The sequence below is a fragment of the Pseudophryne corroboree genome, chromosome 2, assembly GCF_028390025.1.
Source record: "Pseudophryne corroboree isolate aPseCor3 chromosome 2, aPseCor3.hap2, whole genome shotgun sequence".
Lineage (NCBI taxonomy): Eukaryota > Metazoa > Chordata > Amphibia > Anura > Myobatrachidae > Pseudophryne > Pseudophryne corroboree.
This window is the reverse complement of record NC_086445.1, coordinates 1,042,936,880-1,042,954,259: the sequence shown is the minus strand read 5'-3', so window position 1 is coordinate 1,042,954,259 and position 17,380 is coordinate 1,042,936,880. Positions and strand designations below refer to the sequence as shown.

General features: G+C 45.9%; 1 protein-coding gene across 9 annotated transcripts in view; it reads left to right on the top strand.

Annotated features, from left to right (window-relative positions):
- Positions 1 to 17,380, top strand: part of STXBP5L (syntaxin binding protein 5L) — a 619,515-nt gene that overhangs the window by 437,446 nt on the left and 164,689 nt on the right. For all 9 annotated transcript variants that reach the window (XM_063956843.1, XM_063956842.1, XM_063956846.1 and 6 more), the window contains one exon: positions 4,517 to 4,642. In XM_063956843.1, coding sequence (XP_063812913.1) covers positions 4,517 to 4,642 — 126 coding nt within the window. The remainder of the gene's footprint in view (positions 1 to 4,516; positions 4,643 to 17,380) is intronic.

Here is a 17,380-nt window from a genome sequence, read left to right as displayed (position 1 = left end):
ACAGTACATGTGTTACTCAGCCAGGTAATGCAGGTATCACACACCCTTATAGCATTGTCTCCTGTGTTATCTGTGCAGTGTACAGTACATGTGTTACTCAGCCAGGTAATGCAGGTATCACACACCCTTATAGCATTGTCTCCTGTGTTTATCTGTGCAGTGTACAGTACATGTGTTACTCAGCCAGGTAATGCAGGTATCACACACCCTTATAGCATTGTCTCCTGTGTTTATCTGTGCAGTGTACAGTACATGTGTTACTCAGCCAGGTAATGCAGGTATCACACACCCTTATAGCATTGTCTCCTGTGTTATCTGTGCAGTGTACAGTACATGTGCTACTCAGCCAGGTAATGCAGGTATCACACACCCTTATAGCATTGTCTCCTGTGTTTATCTGTGCAGTGTACAGTACATGTGTTACTCAGCCAGGTAATGCAGGTATCACACACCCTTATAGCACCCTTATAGCATTGTCTCCTGTGTTATCTGTGCAGTGTACAGTACATGTGTTACTCAGCCGGGTAATGCAGGTACCACACACCCTTATAGCATTGTCTCCTGTGTTATCTGTGCATTGTACAGTACATGTGTTACTCAGCCAGGTAATGCAGGAATCACACACCCTTATAGCATTGTCTCCTGTGTTATCTGTGCAGTGTACAGTACATGTGTTACTCAGCCAGGTAATGCAGATATCACACACCCTTATAGCACCCTTATAGCATTGTCTCCTGTGTTATCTGTGCAGTGTACAGTACATGTGTTACTCAGCCAGGTAATGCAGGTATCACACACCCTTATAGCATTGTTTCCTGTGTTATCTGTGCAGTGTACAGTACATGTGTTACTCAGCCAGGTAATGCAGGTACCACACACCCTTATAGCATTGTCTCCTGTGTTATCTGTGCAGTGTACAGTACATGCGTTACTCAGCCAGGTAATGCAGATATCACACACCCTTATAGCATTGTGTCCTGTGTTATCTGTGCAGTGTACAGTACATGTGTTACTCAGCCAGGTAATGCAGGTATCACACACCCTTATAGCATTGTCTCCTGTGTTATCTGTGCAGTGTACAGTACATGTGTTACTCAGCCAGGTAATGGAGATATCACACACCCTTATAGCACCTTTATAGCATTGTCTCCTGTGTTATCTGTGCAGTGTACAGTACATGTGTTACTCAGCCAGGTAATGCAGGTATCACACACCCTTATAGCATTGTCTCCTGTGTTATCTGTGCAGTGTACAGTACATGTGTTACTCAGCCAGGTAATGCAGGTACCACACACACCCTTATAGCATTGTCTCCTGTGTTATCTGTGCAGTGTACAGTACATGTGTTACTCAGCCAGGTAATGCAGATATCACACACCCTTATAGCATTGACTCCTGTGTTATCTGTGCAGTGTACAGTACATGTGTTACTCAGCCAGGTAATGCAGATATCACACACCCTTATAGCATTGTCTCCTGTGTTATCTGTGCAGTGTACAGTACATGTGTTACTCAGCCAGGTAATGCAGATATCACACACCCTTATAGCATTGTCTCCTGTGTTATCTGTGCAGTGTACAGTACATGTGTTACTCAGCCAGGTAATGCAGGTATCACACACCCTTATAGCATTGTCTCCTGTGTTATCTGTGCAGTGTACAGTACATGTGTTACTCAGCCAGGTAATGCAGGTACCACACACCCTTATAGCATTGTCTCCTGTGTTATCTGTGCAGTGTACAGTACATGTGTTACTCAGCCAGGTAATGCAGGTACCACACACCCTTATAGCATTGTCTCCTGTGTTATCTGTGCATTGTACAGTACATGTGTTACTCAGCCAGGTAATGCAGATATCACACACCCTTATAGCATTGTCTCCTGTGTTTATCTGTGCAGTGTACAGTACATGTGTTACTCAGCCAGGTAATGCAGGTATCACACACCCTTAAAGCATTGTCTCCTGTGTTATCTGTGCAGTGTACAGTACATGTGTTACTCAGCCAGGTAATGCAGGTATCACACACCCTTATAGCATTGTCTCCTGTGTTATCTGTGCAGTGTACAGTACATGTGTTACTCAGCCAGGTAATGCAGGTATCACACACCCTTATAGCATTGTCTCCTGTGTTATCTGTGCAGTGTACAGTACATGTGTTACTCAGCCAGGTAATGCAGGTATCACACACCCTTATAGCATTGTCTCCTGTGTTTATCTGTGCAGTGTACAGTACATGTGTTACTCAGCCAGGTAATGCATCGTATCACACACCCTTATAGCATTGTCTCCTGTGTTTATCTGTGCAGTGTACAGTACATGTGTTACTCAGCCAGGTAATGCAGGTATCACACACCCTTATAGCATTGTCTCCTGTGTTATCTGTGCAGTGTACAGTACATGTGCTACTCAGCCAGGTAATGCAGGTATCACACACCCTTATAGCATTGTCTCCTGTGTTTATCTGTGCAGTGTACAGTACATGTGTTACTCAGCCAGGTAATGCAGGTATCACACACCCTTATAGCACCCTTATAGCATTGTCTCCTGTGTTATCTGTGCAGTGTACAGTACATGTGTTACTCAGCCGGGTAATGCAGGTACCACACACCCTTATAGCATTGTCTCCTGTGTTATCTGTGCATTGTACAGTACATGTGTTACTCAGCCAGGTAATGCAGGAATCACACACCCTTATAGCATTGTCTCCTGTGTTATCTGTGCAGTGTACAGTACATGTGTTACTCAGCCAGGTAATGCAGATATCACACACCCTTATAGCACCCTTATAGCATTGTCTCCTGTGTTATCTGTGCAGTGTACAGTACATGTGTTACTCAGCCAGGTAATGCAGGTATCACACACCCTTATAGCATTGTTTCCTGTGTTATCTGTGCAGTGTACAGTACATGTGTTACTCAGCCAGGTAATGCAGGTATCACACACCCTTATAGCATTGTATCCTGTGTTATCTGTGCAGTGTACAGTACATGTGTTACTCAGCCAGGTAATGCAGGTATCACAGACCCTTATAGCATTGTCTCCTGTGTTATCTGTGCAGTGTACAGTACATGTGTTACTCAGCCAGGTAATGCAGGTATCACACACCCTTATAGCATTGTCTCCTGTGTTATCTGTGCAGTGTACAGTACATGTGTTACTCAGCCAGGTAATGCAGGTATCACACACCCTTATAGCATTGTCTCCTGTGTTATCTGTGCAGTGTACAGTACATGTGTTACTCAGCCAGGTAATGCAGGTATCACACACCCTTATAGCATTGTCTCCTGTGTTTATCTGTGCAGTGTACAGTACATGTGTTACTCAGCCAGGTAATGCAGGTACCGTGCACCCTTATAGCATTGTCTCCTGTGTTATCTGTGCAGTGTACAGTACATGTGTTACTCAGCCAGGTAATGCAGATATCACACACCCTTATAGCATTGTCTCCTGTGTTATCTGTGCAGTGTACAGTACATGTGTTACTCAGCCAGGTAATGCAGATATCACACACCCTTATAGCATAGTCTCCTGTGTTATCTGTGCAGTGTACAGTACATGTGTTACTCAGCCAGGTAATGCAGGTATCACACACCCTTATAGCATTGTCTCCTGTGTTATCTGTGCAGTGTACAGTACATGTGTTACTCAGCCAGGTAATGCAGGTATCACACACCCTTATAGCATTGTCTCCTGTGTTATCTGTGCAGTGTACAATACATGTGTTACTCAGCCAGGTAATGCAGGTATCACACACTCTTATAGCATTGTTTCCTGTGTTATCTGTGCAGTGTACAATACATGTGTTACTCAGCCAGGTAATGCAGGTATCACACACTCTTATAGCATTGTCTCCTGTGTTATCTGTGCAGTGTACAGTACATGTGTTACTCAGCCAGGTAATGCAGGTACCGTGCACCCTTATAGCATTGTCTCCTGTGTTATCTGTGCAGTGTACAGTATGTGCGTTACTCAGCCAGGTAATGCAGGTACTGTGTACCCTAATGCTCCGCAGTCACACTCAGTACTTACCTGGGTAGTGTGACCTGCACGGTGTTAGCACTGTAATACAGTCTTCCGTACAAGGGCACCTGATGAACACCTGACCCTCATTAGGCTCCATGCCTCTGGGCTTTGTAGAGCCATTCTGAGCTGGTACCATCGATGAGGCAGGGAAACCGGAACATATATCATACATCTCTCTGACGCTCTGTGTCATAATGAGCGGTGTTTCTGCTGTTCCGTGTTTCATGCTGTCACTGTTTAGTCCTATATTGTATCGGTGATACCAGCCTAACCAGGAACCATCCTGCTGCATGTGTCCTCAGGTGTCCCCTTGATAAATAGGGCAGTATAAAGTAATACCCCTCAGAGATATGATGCCACCTCTGCCACAATGCTCTCCTGGCTACCAGTAGTAACACACTGTGTCATCCTCTGGTGTGTAACGTTGTGCAGCTGGTGCAGAACTGTGATACAACGTGACTGATAATGATGATCTTGTCACCGTTCCCTCAGTGTGAAGAACCGGCCAGTGCGGATGCCCCCCGGGTACCAGGCGGAACTGGTCGTCCAGCTTGTGTGGGTGGACGGAGAACCTCCTCAGCAGATCACCAGCCTGGTTGTCAGCTCTGCCTATGGCCTGTGAGTAGCCAGAACGTTGCGTTATCTGAGTGTTACCTGCCTGCACGAGTGTCATCATGGCTGATAGAGTCAGTTTTCTACCTTTTAACATTAGCTATTTACTAATACCTTCAAGCCGTAATGGCCGCTAAACCACGTGCACGTGCTACGCACTTCATACGCTATTTGCGTACAAAGACCTTGCACGTGGCACGCAAGTCACATACAAACGCTGCGCTGAGTGTACGGAATACACAGCGAGCGTACACACAGATAATAACCTTTTAAACCTTAAACACAGAGTATGATTATACTGTAAGTCTTAGTATTGAGATACTGTAATGATATACCACTGGTTAACCTGGATATTTAAGCAAGCTGTTTGAGTGATTGAGATACTCAGAAACCCTTTGTACTAGCTAGAGAAACACAGACACCTTGCTGAGGTTCCAACACCTTTACTAACGAGATTTAGCTATGTAAAAGGGAAAATACAGTTAACAGCTTATACACTGCAGCACCAACATAAAACACCTACACAGAATACTAGACATAAATATACAATAGCGTCTTAATCCTAAACAATAACAGAGAGAGAGAGTATGGCAAATACAGCCAGAGATTAAGTTGGTCACAGAGAAAAACTTACACACTGGGGAATGATCGCTGCACAGTCCTGGAACCAGCTCTCTAGTTAGTCAATGATGAAAACCTTTTGTGGAGAGTAGACTGAGCTGGCTCAGGCTGGCTTTTCTTATATACACAAAGGCCCTCATTCCGAGTTGATCGGTCGCAAGGCGAATTTAGCAGAGTTACACACGCTAAGCCGCCGCCTACTGGGAGTGAATCTTAGCTTCTTAAAATTGCGACCGATGTATTCGCAATATTGCGATTACTAACTACTTAGCAGTTTCAGAGTAGCTCCAGACTTACTCTGCCTGTGCGATCATTTCAGTGCTTGTCGTTCCTGGTTGACGTCACAAACACACCCAGCGTTCGCCCAGGCACTCCCACCGTTTCCCCGGCCACTCCTGCGTTTTTTCCGGAAACGGTAGCGTTTTCAGCCACACGCCCCTGAAACGCCGTGTTTCCGCCCAGTAACACCCATTTCCTGTCAATCACATTACGATCGCCGGAGCGAAGAAAAAGCCGTGAGTAAAAATACTATCTTCATAGTAAAGTTACTTGGCGCAGTCGCAGTGCGAACATTGCGCATGCGTACTAAGCGGATTTTCACTGCGATGCGATGAAAAATACCGAGCGAACAACTCGGAATGAGGGCCAAAGTACAGTACACTACAAAGGGCCCCACAATCTTATTGTTCATTAGACACAGGAATCTGTCTTCGCATTATAACCAAAGGTCATGGGTTAGTTTGAACAGGTGGGTTGTGACTACTCCAAAATGCTCAGCTGGGAGGGATTCTCAGGACTCACACCACATGTGTAATAAAACAGCAAATACTTTTAAAGTCCATAAACTTCTTTTAAACATAACTATACGCTGGAGCGACGATCTCTTCCTAACCAACACCGGAATGTTTCTAATAAAATACTCTTCAGTTAGGTACTTAACACCACTGTTCAGACCCTGTCTGACCCTTCGTATCATGCAAAGAGGAATTCCTTTGTTCATGAACCAGTTACACTAAACATACTTACAGATATTATTAAAGGGACCATAACCTATAAAATATACTATTTGGATTAACTATGTAACGATCGAGTCGCCCGCCAGACGCGCACAAACTCTACCGTAAATGCACATACCACGCGCCTGAGCGCACGACCGTGGAGGCGCCGTCACGCAACTGCGAATATGCGCACGCACGGGAGAGAATGTGCACGTGCAGCGGGCAAGCGCATGGGGTTAGTACAAGGCATCATAGGTCGCTTTATTTTTCGACTTTGACAGTCCACCCTTTGGCAGTCACCACTTCCTAAACAGTTCAAACAGAAAAATATATGTCATTATGTAAATACCTTTTTATGATTGGGTAAAGGGAGGAGAGGAGAAGGTGGGAAAAGTATGACCTAGTGAGACAGTAAAAGCATGTGTGTATGAAATCCATGTTTGAGGGGTCATGTATCATCGTGCCATACGTGTTTTAAATCAAGCTTCGAGGTATTGCGAAGTATACATTTGAATCCTTCTTATCCCGTATTAAGGGTCTGTGGATGGGCTGTCAAACTCTACCGAGCTCTTTTCGGCTTTTGGTTGCAACAAATGGGGGAGCACATTTAGTTGATGATACATGAAGGGGGGGGGGGGACATGTGAATGCTAATATGTGAGAATCACCTGTCGACTATGTGAGATACTACCTGGAGGTTGTAGAGATGAAGAGAAGAAACAATCGTTATAAATGCAGTCGTAAACTATGTGAGTTTAAATAAACAGTCGCCGATTGAGGTCTTGTCTGATGTCTTGTCTTGATGTACATGTTGTTTGATGTCTCTCGGTGCTTTTGCTATAGGTGGCGACAAAAGCTTTTCCAGTGTCCATAAAATTACAGTCTCTAAAGTATTGGGCTTTCGTAAAAAGTTAAAGTCACTAGGGATATTGGGGGTCTGTGACATAGTTCATCAATGGTCTGTATAAAAGAGGTTGTCAAATTCTTCTTCCAAGCGGATGTCTTTGTAGCTTGGAGGAAAACAAAGGAGAAACGGGTGAAAGAAACGGACCGTGGAATCACATTTTCATCACAACATTGTCTCTATCATTGGGTCATAAATCAAATTAGTTGTTGTTATTACAGTGTCCTCGCTCCTCAGACTCATCACCCTGGTACTACCTTTACACTTCGTTAAAGTCCGAACGCATCTAAATATCAGACCAACCAATATGACGACTCCCAGAATACACAAGAGAAATTTCCCTACATCCATTATAATACCTTGGGCCCATTCTCCTAAACCAGAGAACCAATTTCGTGGGTTCAACCATGACACCCAACTGGTCAGCTCATTACCCACAGCAGCGAGTGTGAGATTGTGTTTCCTTCGGAACTCCCACTTCAATTGCAAAATGTCATCCATCTTTTGGTCTATGACCTCGGCCGGGTCCTCTGTGCTGTTTGTAATATACGTGCAGCACTTTACTCCATACTGAGTCGCCAGGGTGACACAATACCCGCCTGTCACTGCTGTGAGATAATTGAGAATCATCCTATGCTGAACCAGCTCTATTTTGTAGGCTTGTAACTCTCTCCCAGTGTACCTGAACGTGTCGTCATACATTTCGGTGATATTGTCTAACAAGTTTGCTAGCGCAGATATATATTTATAATTTATCACTCCTCTGGCGGTACGAGTGATATCTAACGCGAGTAGGACTTGAATCCCGGTGGATTCATGGATCAGGTCAGAGGGCGGATGCTCTGTTCTTTCTATCAGGTGCCGTTTAACGACGTGCTCGTAATGAGTGTGAGTATAAGGAGCTTGGGCACCACGGTGAATGTCTTTCATTTTGATATGGGATACAGTCATTACTTCAGGCAGTTCTTTTCCAATGTAACACAATCCCTCTGAGTTTGGGGCAAGCCACTTATACGCCTTTCTCCCGCATATGAAATATGCATCATCGGGGAGAACATATGGGACAGAGTATGACATTACCCTGTTACAAATTTTCCATGTGAAATCTCCTAACCCTAACTCTCCCATCTGTCTAGTACACGTATCAGTTTGTACGATATGTGCACAGTGTCCTGGTGATACTTCTCCAACTCGCATGGTCCTACTTCCTAGAGTGTACCTATACCGGAAATATCTTCCACTGTTGGCTATCTGGCGTATAAGCTCTGTGTCTATGGGCATTCTATCGGCTCTATATGAAAATTTCATGTTTTGATTACTCCATGACACTTCCCAATTTCCCGGCTTTCGGGGATTGGAAATGTTAAAGCATACTAAGGACCTATCCACATGAAATTGGTGGAGCTTCAAACTAGGAGGACTAGAGATATTAAACCTCTTGTCCACCGGCCTCCCACCACTTAACTCAAGTACCTCTCCTACACTTAAAGGGAATGGTACCAGTCCTGATTTGCTATGACCTTGAGGTACTTGAGAGCATACCCAACAGTCTGTCTGGTTTAACACTTTACCCACTAAGGAGTGATAGTCACTCAATGGATGCCGGTCCATGTGGACATTAAAACTGGACTGACATTTCTTGATGCACCCATCCTCAACTATATTGTCACAATGCCTACAGATGCAGTTCTCTTCAGCTAACAATCCTTCACAATTCCTTCTATTGTCAATGCTACCAGATCGTTTTCTGATACTCGCCTTTACTCAGTGATTATGTTGCTCTTGGAAAACACCGCCTCCATCCTGGTCTTCAGAACCCATTCCAGATCCTTTCTCGACCTCCATGGTAATCTCACCGAAACAGACTGCTCTGGTCAACAACAGGGTCAACAGGAAAATCCGGATCACAGTCTCTTGGGGCAAGTCCATCTTATAGGAGGAAAAGGAGAAATTTGTAATGGGGGTACAAAAAATAATTGATGGGAAAGAAAAATGTTACGATGTCTTCTAGTCTTGTTGTTCCTCTTGCTCTGTCGTCATCTCAAAGGTGCTGTCTCTCAATCTTCCAAACGAACATTCTGGTGATACAATATTCCTTCCAAATCTGCGATCTTTCTGTAAGGAGCAAAAATCTTGCATTACCATTTGTCTAACTGATGTGTGACATACCATCTGTAAAGCATGAGAACATGAGAGAGAAGAGGGGAAAAAAAACAAACGAGAGAGAGAACAATTCATATATATGTTACCTAAAACAACAAACAAAAAAACATTGTCAGATCTTCCGCTCACCATCAGGCTGTCACACCATCACATCCATTGGTATCTTTGCTCAGTCTCCCCCACCAGTATTTCCACACTCCACACTTTTGTGCCTGGCCAGGACACACCGACGTCGGTAGGTCACACTGGGGTTAGGTAGACTTCTGCAAAGACCAAGTAGCTATGTGATGTTTGAGTTCTCCCGATGAACGTCAGAGATGGGGAAAAAGAAACATTTACAGATAAATTACAAAGTTTACCCGTCCGTCCCTGTGTCTTCAAGGAATGACCTCCCAATTTCATTGACTGTAACCTCAGGCTTACTATCAGTCCTAATGATCACCTTTCCTGACTGCATATTACAGGTGCGGCCCAAACTTCTTCCTATATGATCCCTGATTACAATTTTGTGTGTCATAACTCTGCTCGTGTTTTTGTCTAGGGGGTTGATATACCTTCTGTGGATCTTTAAACCTACAACTACGTGCAAAATGACCTTCCTTCTGGCAATTATAACACCTTATCACCTTTGACTTACCCACAGGGATCTGAGGCTTCTTACCTCCCTGTGCTTCCCTGTGCTTGCTGATGTTTTGCTCATGCCCAACAGCGGACTTTCTTAATGCAGCCACCGAGATATTTCTCCAGTTTGGGTTGGTGGTCTGTACCCTTGTTCTCAACACTTCCTTTAAACCATTCATTAATACCTTAACCGCTATCTCTCTATGCTGTGCATTTCTCTCAATGTCCGTGATCCCAGTGTCTCTAGCCATTACTTGCAGTGCTCGATTGAAATAATTAGAAGTACTTTCCCCTTCTTTCTCTATCGTCCTAAGTGGATGCTGGGGTTCCTGAAAGGACCATGGGGAATAGCGGCTCCGCAGGAGACAGGGCACAAAAAAGTAAAGCTTTACTAGGTCAGGTGGTGTGCACTGGCTCCTCCCCCTATGACCCTCCTCCAGACTCTAGTTAGATTTTGTGCCCGAACGAGAAGGGTGCAATCTAGGTGGCTCTCCTAAAGAGCTGCTTAGAGAAAGTTTAGTTTAGGTTTTTTTTCTTTACAGTGAGTCCTGCTGGCAACAGGATCACTGCAACGTGGGACTTAGGGGGAAAGTAGTAAACTCACCTGCATGCAGAGTGGATTTGCTGCTTGGCTACTGGACACCATTAGCTCCAGAGGGATCGAACACAGGCCCAGCCGTGGAGTCCGGTCCCGGAGCCGCGCCGCCGACCCCCTTGCAGATGCTGAAGCGTGAAGAGGTCCGGAAACCGGCGGCTGAAGACTCCTCAGTCTTCATAAGGTAGCGCACAGCACTGCAGCTGTGCGCCATTTTCCTCTCAGCACACTTCACTGGGCAGTCACTGAGGGTGCAGAGCGCTGGGGGGGGGCGCTCTGAGAGGCAAATATAAACCTTATACAAGGCTAAAAATACCTCACATATAGCCCATAGGGGCTATATGGAGATATTTAACCCCTGCCTGACTGGAAAAATAGCGGGAGAAGAACCCGCCGAAAAAGGGGCGGGGCCTATCTCCTCAGCACACGGCGCCATTTTCTGTCACAGCTCCGCTGGTCAGAACGGCTCCCAGGTCTCTCCCCTGCACTGCACTACAGAAACAGGGTAAAACAGAGAGGGGGGGCACATTAATGGCTATATATATATATATATTAAAGCAGCTATAAGGGAGCACTTAATATAAGGATATCCCTTGTATATATAGCGCTTTGTGGTGTGTGCTGGCAGACTCTCCCTCTGTCTCCCCAAAAGGGCTAGTGGGTCCTGTCTTCATTAGAGCATTCCCTGTGAGTTTGCGGTGTGTGTCGGTACGTGGTGTCGACATGTATGAGGACGATATTGGTGTGGAGGCGGAGCAATTGCCAAATATGCAGATGTCACCCCCCAGGGGGTCGACACCAGAATGGATGCCTTTATTTGTGGAATTACGTGATGGTTTATCTTCCCTTAAACAGTCAGTTGAGGACATGAGGCGGCCGGACAATCAATTAATGCCTGTCCAGGCGCCTCAAACACCGTCAGGGGCTGTAAAACGCCCTTTGCCTCAGTCGGTCGACACAGACCCAGACACGGGCACTGATTCCAGTGACGACGGTAGAAATTCAAACGTATTTTCCAGTAGGGCCACACGTTATATGATTTTGGCAATGAAGGAGACGTTACATTTAGCTGATACTACAGATACCGTAAAACAGGGTATTATGTATGGTGTGAAAAAACTACAAACAGTTTTTCCTGAATCAGAAGAATTAAATGACGTGTGTGATGAAGCGTGGGTTGCTCCTGATAAAAAGTTGATAATTTCAAAAAAGTTATTGGCATTATACCCTTTCCCGCCAGAGGTTAGGGCGCGCTGGGAAACACCCCCTAAGGTGGACAAGGCGCTCACACGCTTATCCAAACAAGTGGCGTTACCCTCTCCTGAGACGGCCGCACTTAAGGATCCATCAGATAGAAAGATGGAAGTTATTCAAAAGAATATATACACACATGCAGGTGTTATACTACGACCAGCTATAGCAACTGCCTGGATGTGCAGTGCTGGAGTAGTTTGGTCAGAATCCCTGATTGAAAATATTGATACCCTAGATAGGGACAATGTTTTACTGTCGTTAGAACAAATAAAGGATGCATTTATCTATATGCGTGATGCACAGAGGGATATTTGCACACTGGCATCTCGGGTGAGTGCTATGTCCATTTCAGCCAGAAGAGCCTTATGGACACGACAGTGGACAGGCGATGCGGATTCAAAACGTCACATGGAGGTTTTGCCGTATAAAGGGGAGGAGTTATTTGGAGTTGGTCTATCAGACTTGGTGGCCACGGCTACTGCCGGGAAATCCACTTTTTTACCTCAAGTCACTCCCCAACAGAGAAAGGCACCGACCTTTCAACCGCAGCCTTTTCGCTCCTACAAAAATAAGAGAGCAAAGGGCTTGTCGTACCTGCCACGAGGCAGAGGAAGAGGGAAGAGACACCAACAGGCAGCTCCTTCCCAGGAACAGAAGCCCTCCCCGGCTCCTGCAAAAACCTCAGCATGACGCTGGGGCCTCTCAAGCGGACTCGGGGACAGTGGGGGGCCGTCTCAAAAATTACAGCGCGCAGTGGGCTCACTCGCAGGTAGACCCCTGGATCCTGCAGATAATATCTCAGGGGTACAGGTTGGAATTAGAGACGGATCCTCCTCATCGTTTCCTGAAGTCTGCCTTACCAACCGTCTCTTCCGAAAGGGAGAGGGTGTTGGAAGCCATTCACAAGCTGTACGCTCAGCAGGTGATAGTCAAAGTACCCCTATTACAACAAGGAAAGGGGTATTATTCCACTCTATTTGTGGTACCGAAGCCGGATGGCTCGGTAAGGCCTATTCTAAATCTGAAGTCCTTGAACCTCTACATAAAAAAGTTCAAGTTCAAGATGGAGTCACTCAGAGCAGTGATAGCGAACCTGGAAGAAGGGGACTTTATGGTATCCTTGGACATCAAGGATGCGTATCTACACGTTCCGATTTACCCCGCACACCAGGGGTACCTCAGGTTCATTGTTCAAAACTGTCACTATCAGTTTCAGACGCTGCCGTTCGGATTGTCCACGGCGCCTCGGGTCTTTACCAAGGTAATGGCCGAGATGATGATTCTTCTTCGAAGAAAAGGCGTATTAGTTATCCCATACTTGGACGATCTCCTAATAAGGGCAAGGTCCAGAGAACAGCTGGAGACAGCTTTAGCACTATCTCAAGAGGTGCTAAGACAACACGGGTGGATTCTGAATATTCCAAAATCCCATTTAATCCCGACAACTCGTCTGCTGTTCCTAGGAATGATTCTGGACACGGTTCAGAAAAAGGTTTTCCTTCCAGAGGAAAAAGCCAAGGAGTTATCCGATCTGGTCAGGAATCTCCTAAAACCAGGAAAAGTGTCAGTACATCAATGCACAAGAGTCCTGGGAAAAATGGTGGCTTCTTACGAAGCAATTCCATTCGGCAGATTCCATGCAAGAATATTCCAAAGGGATCTGTTGGACAAATGGTCAGGGTCGCATCTGCAGATGCACCTGCGAATAACCCTGTCACCAAAGACAAGGGTGTCACTTCTGTGGTGGTTGCAGAAGGCTCACCTATTAGAAGGCCGCAGATTCGGCATTCAGGATTGGATCCTGGTGACCACGGACGCCAGCCTGAGAGGCTGGGGAGCAGTCACACAAGGAAGAAACTTCCAGGGAGTATGGACGAGTCTGGAAAAGTCTCTTCACATAAACATTCTGGAACTAAGAGCAATCTACAATGCTCTAAGCCAGGCGGAACTTCTCCTGCAAGGAAAGCCGGTGTTGATTCAGTCGGACAACATCACGGCGGTCGCCCATGTAAACAGGCAGGGCGGCACAAGAAGCAGGAGTGCAATGGCAGAAGCTGCCAAGATTCTTCGCTGGGCGGAGAATCACGTGATAGCACTGTCAGCAGTGTTCATCCCGGGCGTGGACAACTGGGAAGCAGACTTCCTCAGCAGACACGATCTTCATCCGGGAGAGTGGGGTCTACATCCAGAAGTCTTCAACATGTTAATAGACCGTTGGGAAAGACCAATTGTAGACATGATGGCGTCTCGCCTCAACAAGAAACTGGACAAATATTGCGCCAGGTCAAGAGATCCACAGGCAATAGCTGTGGACGCACTGGTAACTCCTTGGGTGTACCAGTCAGTGTATGTGTTTCCTCCTCTGCCGCTCATACCAAAGGTATTGAAGATCATACGGCAAAGAAGAGTAAGAACAATACTAGTGGTTCCGGATTGGCCGAGAAGGACTTGGTATCCGGAACTTCAAGAGATGCTCACGGACGAACCGTGGCCTCTACCTCTGAGAAGGGACCTGCTACAGCAGGGTCCCTGTCTTTTTCAAGACTTACCGCGGCTGCGTTTGACGGCATGGCGGTTGAACGCCAGATCCTAAAAGGGAAAGGCATTCCAGAAGAAGTCATTCCTACCTTGATTAAGGCACGGAAGGAAGTCACCGTGAAACATTATCACCGCATTTGGCGAAAATATGTAGCGTGGTGCGAGGATCGGAGGGTTCCGACGGAGGAATTCCAACTGGGTCGTTTCCTACATTTCCTGCAATCAGGATTATCTATGGGTCTCAAATTGGGATCCATTAAGGTTCAAATTTCGGCCCTGTCAATATTCTTCCAAAAAGAATTGGCCTCTGTCCCTGAGGTCCAGACTTTTGTCAAGGGAGTACTGCATATACAGCCTCCTGTGGTGCCTCCGGTGGCACCGTGGGATCTAAATGTAGTTTTAGATTTCCTCAAATCCCATTGGTTTGAACCATTGAAAAAGGTGGATTTGAAATATCTCACATTGAAAGTGACTATGTTACTAGCCCTGGCCTCTGCCAGGAGAGTATCTGAATTGGCGGCTTTATCTTATAAAAGTCCTTATCTAATCTTCCATTCGGATAGGGCAGAACTGCGGACTCGTCCGCATTTTCTCCCTAAAGTGGTATCAGCATTTCATCTGAACCAACCTATTGTGGTGCCTGCGGCCACTAGCGACTTGGAGGACTCCAAGTTGTTGGACGTTGTCAGAGCCTTAAAAATATACATTGCAAGGACGGCTGGAGTCAGAAAATCTGACTCGCTGTTTATATTGTATGCACCCAACAAGTTGGGCGCACCTGCTTCTAAGCAGTCGATTGCTCGTTGGATTTGTAACACAATTCAACTTGCACATTCTGTGGCAGGCCTGCCACAGCCTAAAACTGTAAAAGCCCACTCCACAAGGAAGGTGGGCTCATCTTGGGCGGCTGCCCGAGGGGTCTCGGCATTACAACTCTGCCGAGCAGCTACGTGGTCGGGGGAGAACACGTTTGTAAAATTTTACAAATTTGATACCCTGGCAAAGGAGGACCTGGAGTTCTCTCATTCGGTGCTGCAGAGTCATCCGCACTCTCCCGCCCGTTTGGGAGCTTTGGTATAATCCCCATGGTCCTTTCAGGAACCCCAGCATCCACTTAGGACGATAGAGAAAATAAGAATTTACTTACCGATAATTCTATTTCTCGGAGTCCGTAGTGGATGCTGGGCGCCCATCCCAAGTGCGGATTATCTGCAATACTTGTACATAGTTATTGTTAACTAATTCGGGTTATTGTTAAGGAGCCATCTTTAAGAGGCCCTTTCTGTTGTCATACTGTTAACTGGGTTTAGATCACAAGTTGTACGGTGTGATTGGTGTGGCTGGTATGAGTCTTACCCGGGATTCAAAATGCCTCCCTTATTGTGTATGCTCGTCCGGGCACAGTACCTAACTGGAGTCTGGAGGAGGGTCATAGGGGGAGGAGCCAGTGCACACCACCTGACCTAGTAAAGCTTTACTTTTTTGTGCCCTGTCTCCTGCGGAGCCGCTATTCCCCATGGTCCTTTCAGGAACCCCAGCATCCACTACGGACTCCGAGAAATAGAATTATCGGTAAGTAAATTCTTATTTTTTGTCTTATGGAGAAGATTTTGTTCCACTCGACAACGGCTGGGAAATATACTCCTAACTGTCGGTTGATCTGCTTAATACATTCCTGATTGTGTTCCTCCGTACGAGGTACTTCTGTGTTTAACTTACAATCAGTAATAAACTTCGCAGGGTCAACACTGGAGGGCAAACATGCCCTCAGCACTGTCCGCCACTCTTTGTTGGTGGGTTCTGTGGAGTTTCCTAGTTCTTTAATAAACCTCTGACATGCAACTAGATCTTTCCTAGGATCAGGGAATTCAGACATAATTGTCCTTAATTCTGTCCGGGACCAGGGACGGCGCATTGCACTGTCCCTGGCGGGAATGACTCCCTGAGCGTCAGTCTGTCCATTTGGGACTGTGATCACCCTGACAGGGTTAAGTTCAACTACATCATCTTGTGTTGGTTCTACAATATGAGATACATTTGTTTGTGCGTGATATATAACACCGTACGTACCTGTGGACACGACCTCACCTGACCCTCCGTTAGGGGGTTTGATTACTGCCTTTACCGATTTGGTCGCGTCCACCTGGATGTCTTGTATGATGGCTGCTGGAAAAGGTGCCGACATCGTGCTGGGCTCACTTTCTTGCTGGTAATCCTGAGGGAAGTTTAACATGGGGTGCAACTTGCACGGGTTACAGTTGTACATTTAACAGTTTTACTTTTATCATTGTTACATTTGTTACAATTATTCTTATCATTAATAATACAGTTGCTAAGTGCATGTTTATCATACCCCAGTGTGCCATTCTCTGTAACCACTTTCTCTCTTGTTGCCATATTTTTCTTACCAAAGTGAGAGTCAGCTGTGTAAGCTAATCCTCCTTGTCTCTCACCTTCCCGTTGCCATAACTGTAAACAATCATAATGTCGGATCCGTCTCTTTGCAGATTTAATGAGACATATCCTTCTCCTTAGATTCTGTAACACCTTGGGGCTAAAACTGCCTACCCGTGGGAACTTTTCCCCGTCATGCACAGTCATTCTTTCCCATTCATCGCACAAAACCTCTGTGTGTGAACCATATTTCTCACACATGATATACCTTTCCGACCCTATTGGCTGGCTTACTAAATCAACCTGAACCAAGGTTGCTCGCCCCCTACCTGAACAACTGGCCCCCATCTTTGCAGGTGTTACTTTCACTACCTCTGACCTTCAAATCAGGGTCTTCAGCGAACCCTTACAAAAACCAAGATGTCCGGGGTAGGCCGACGGTGAAAGTTTGACCGAGTACCTTCACACACTCTTCGCCCACGTTGGCCAGTACTTCAATCACTGACTCAGAGCTGCTGTACCCAACCTAGGGCCCCTATAAACCTTTATTTACTGGGGCGTTGTGGGAGTAGGTTACCCGTCCCCAGCAAGTATCGGTTGTTAGAGAATTCCTGAGTGACCAGCGAACCTCCCTTAAAATAAAAAAATTTACACAAA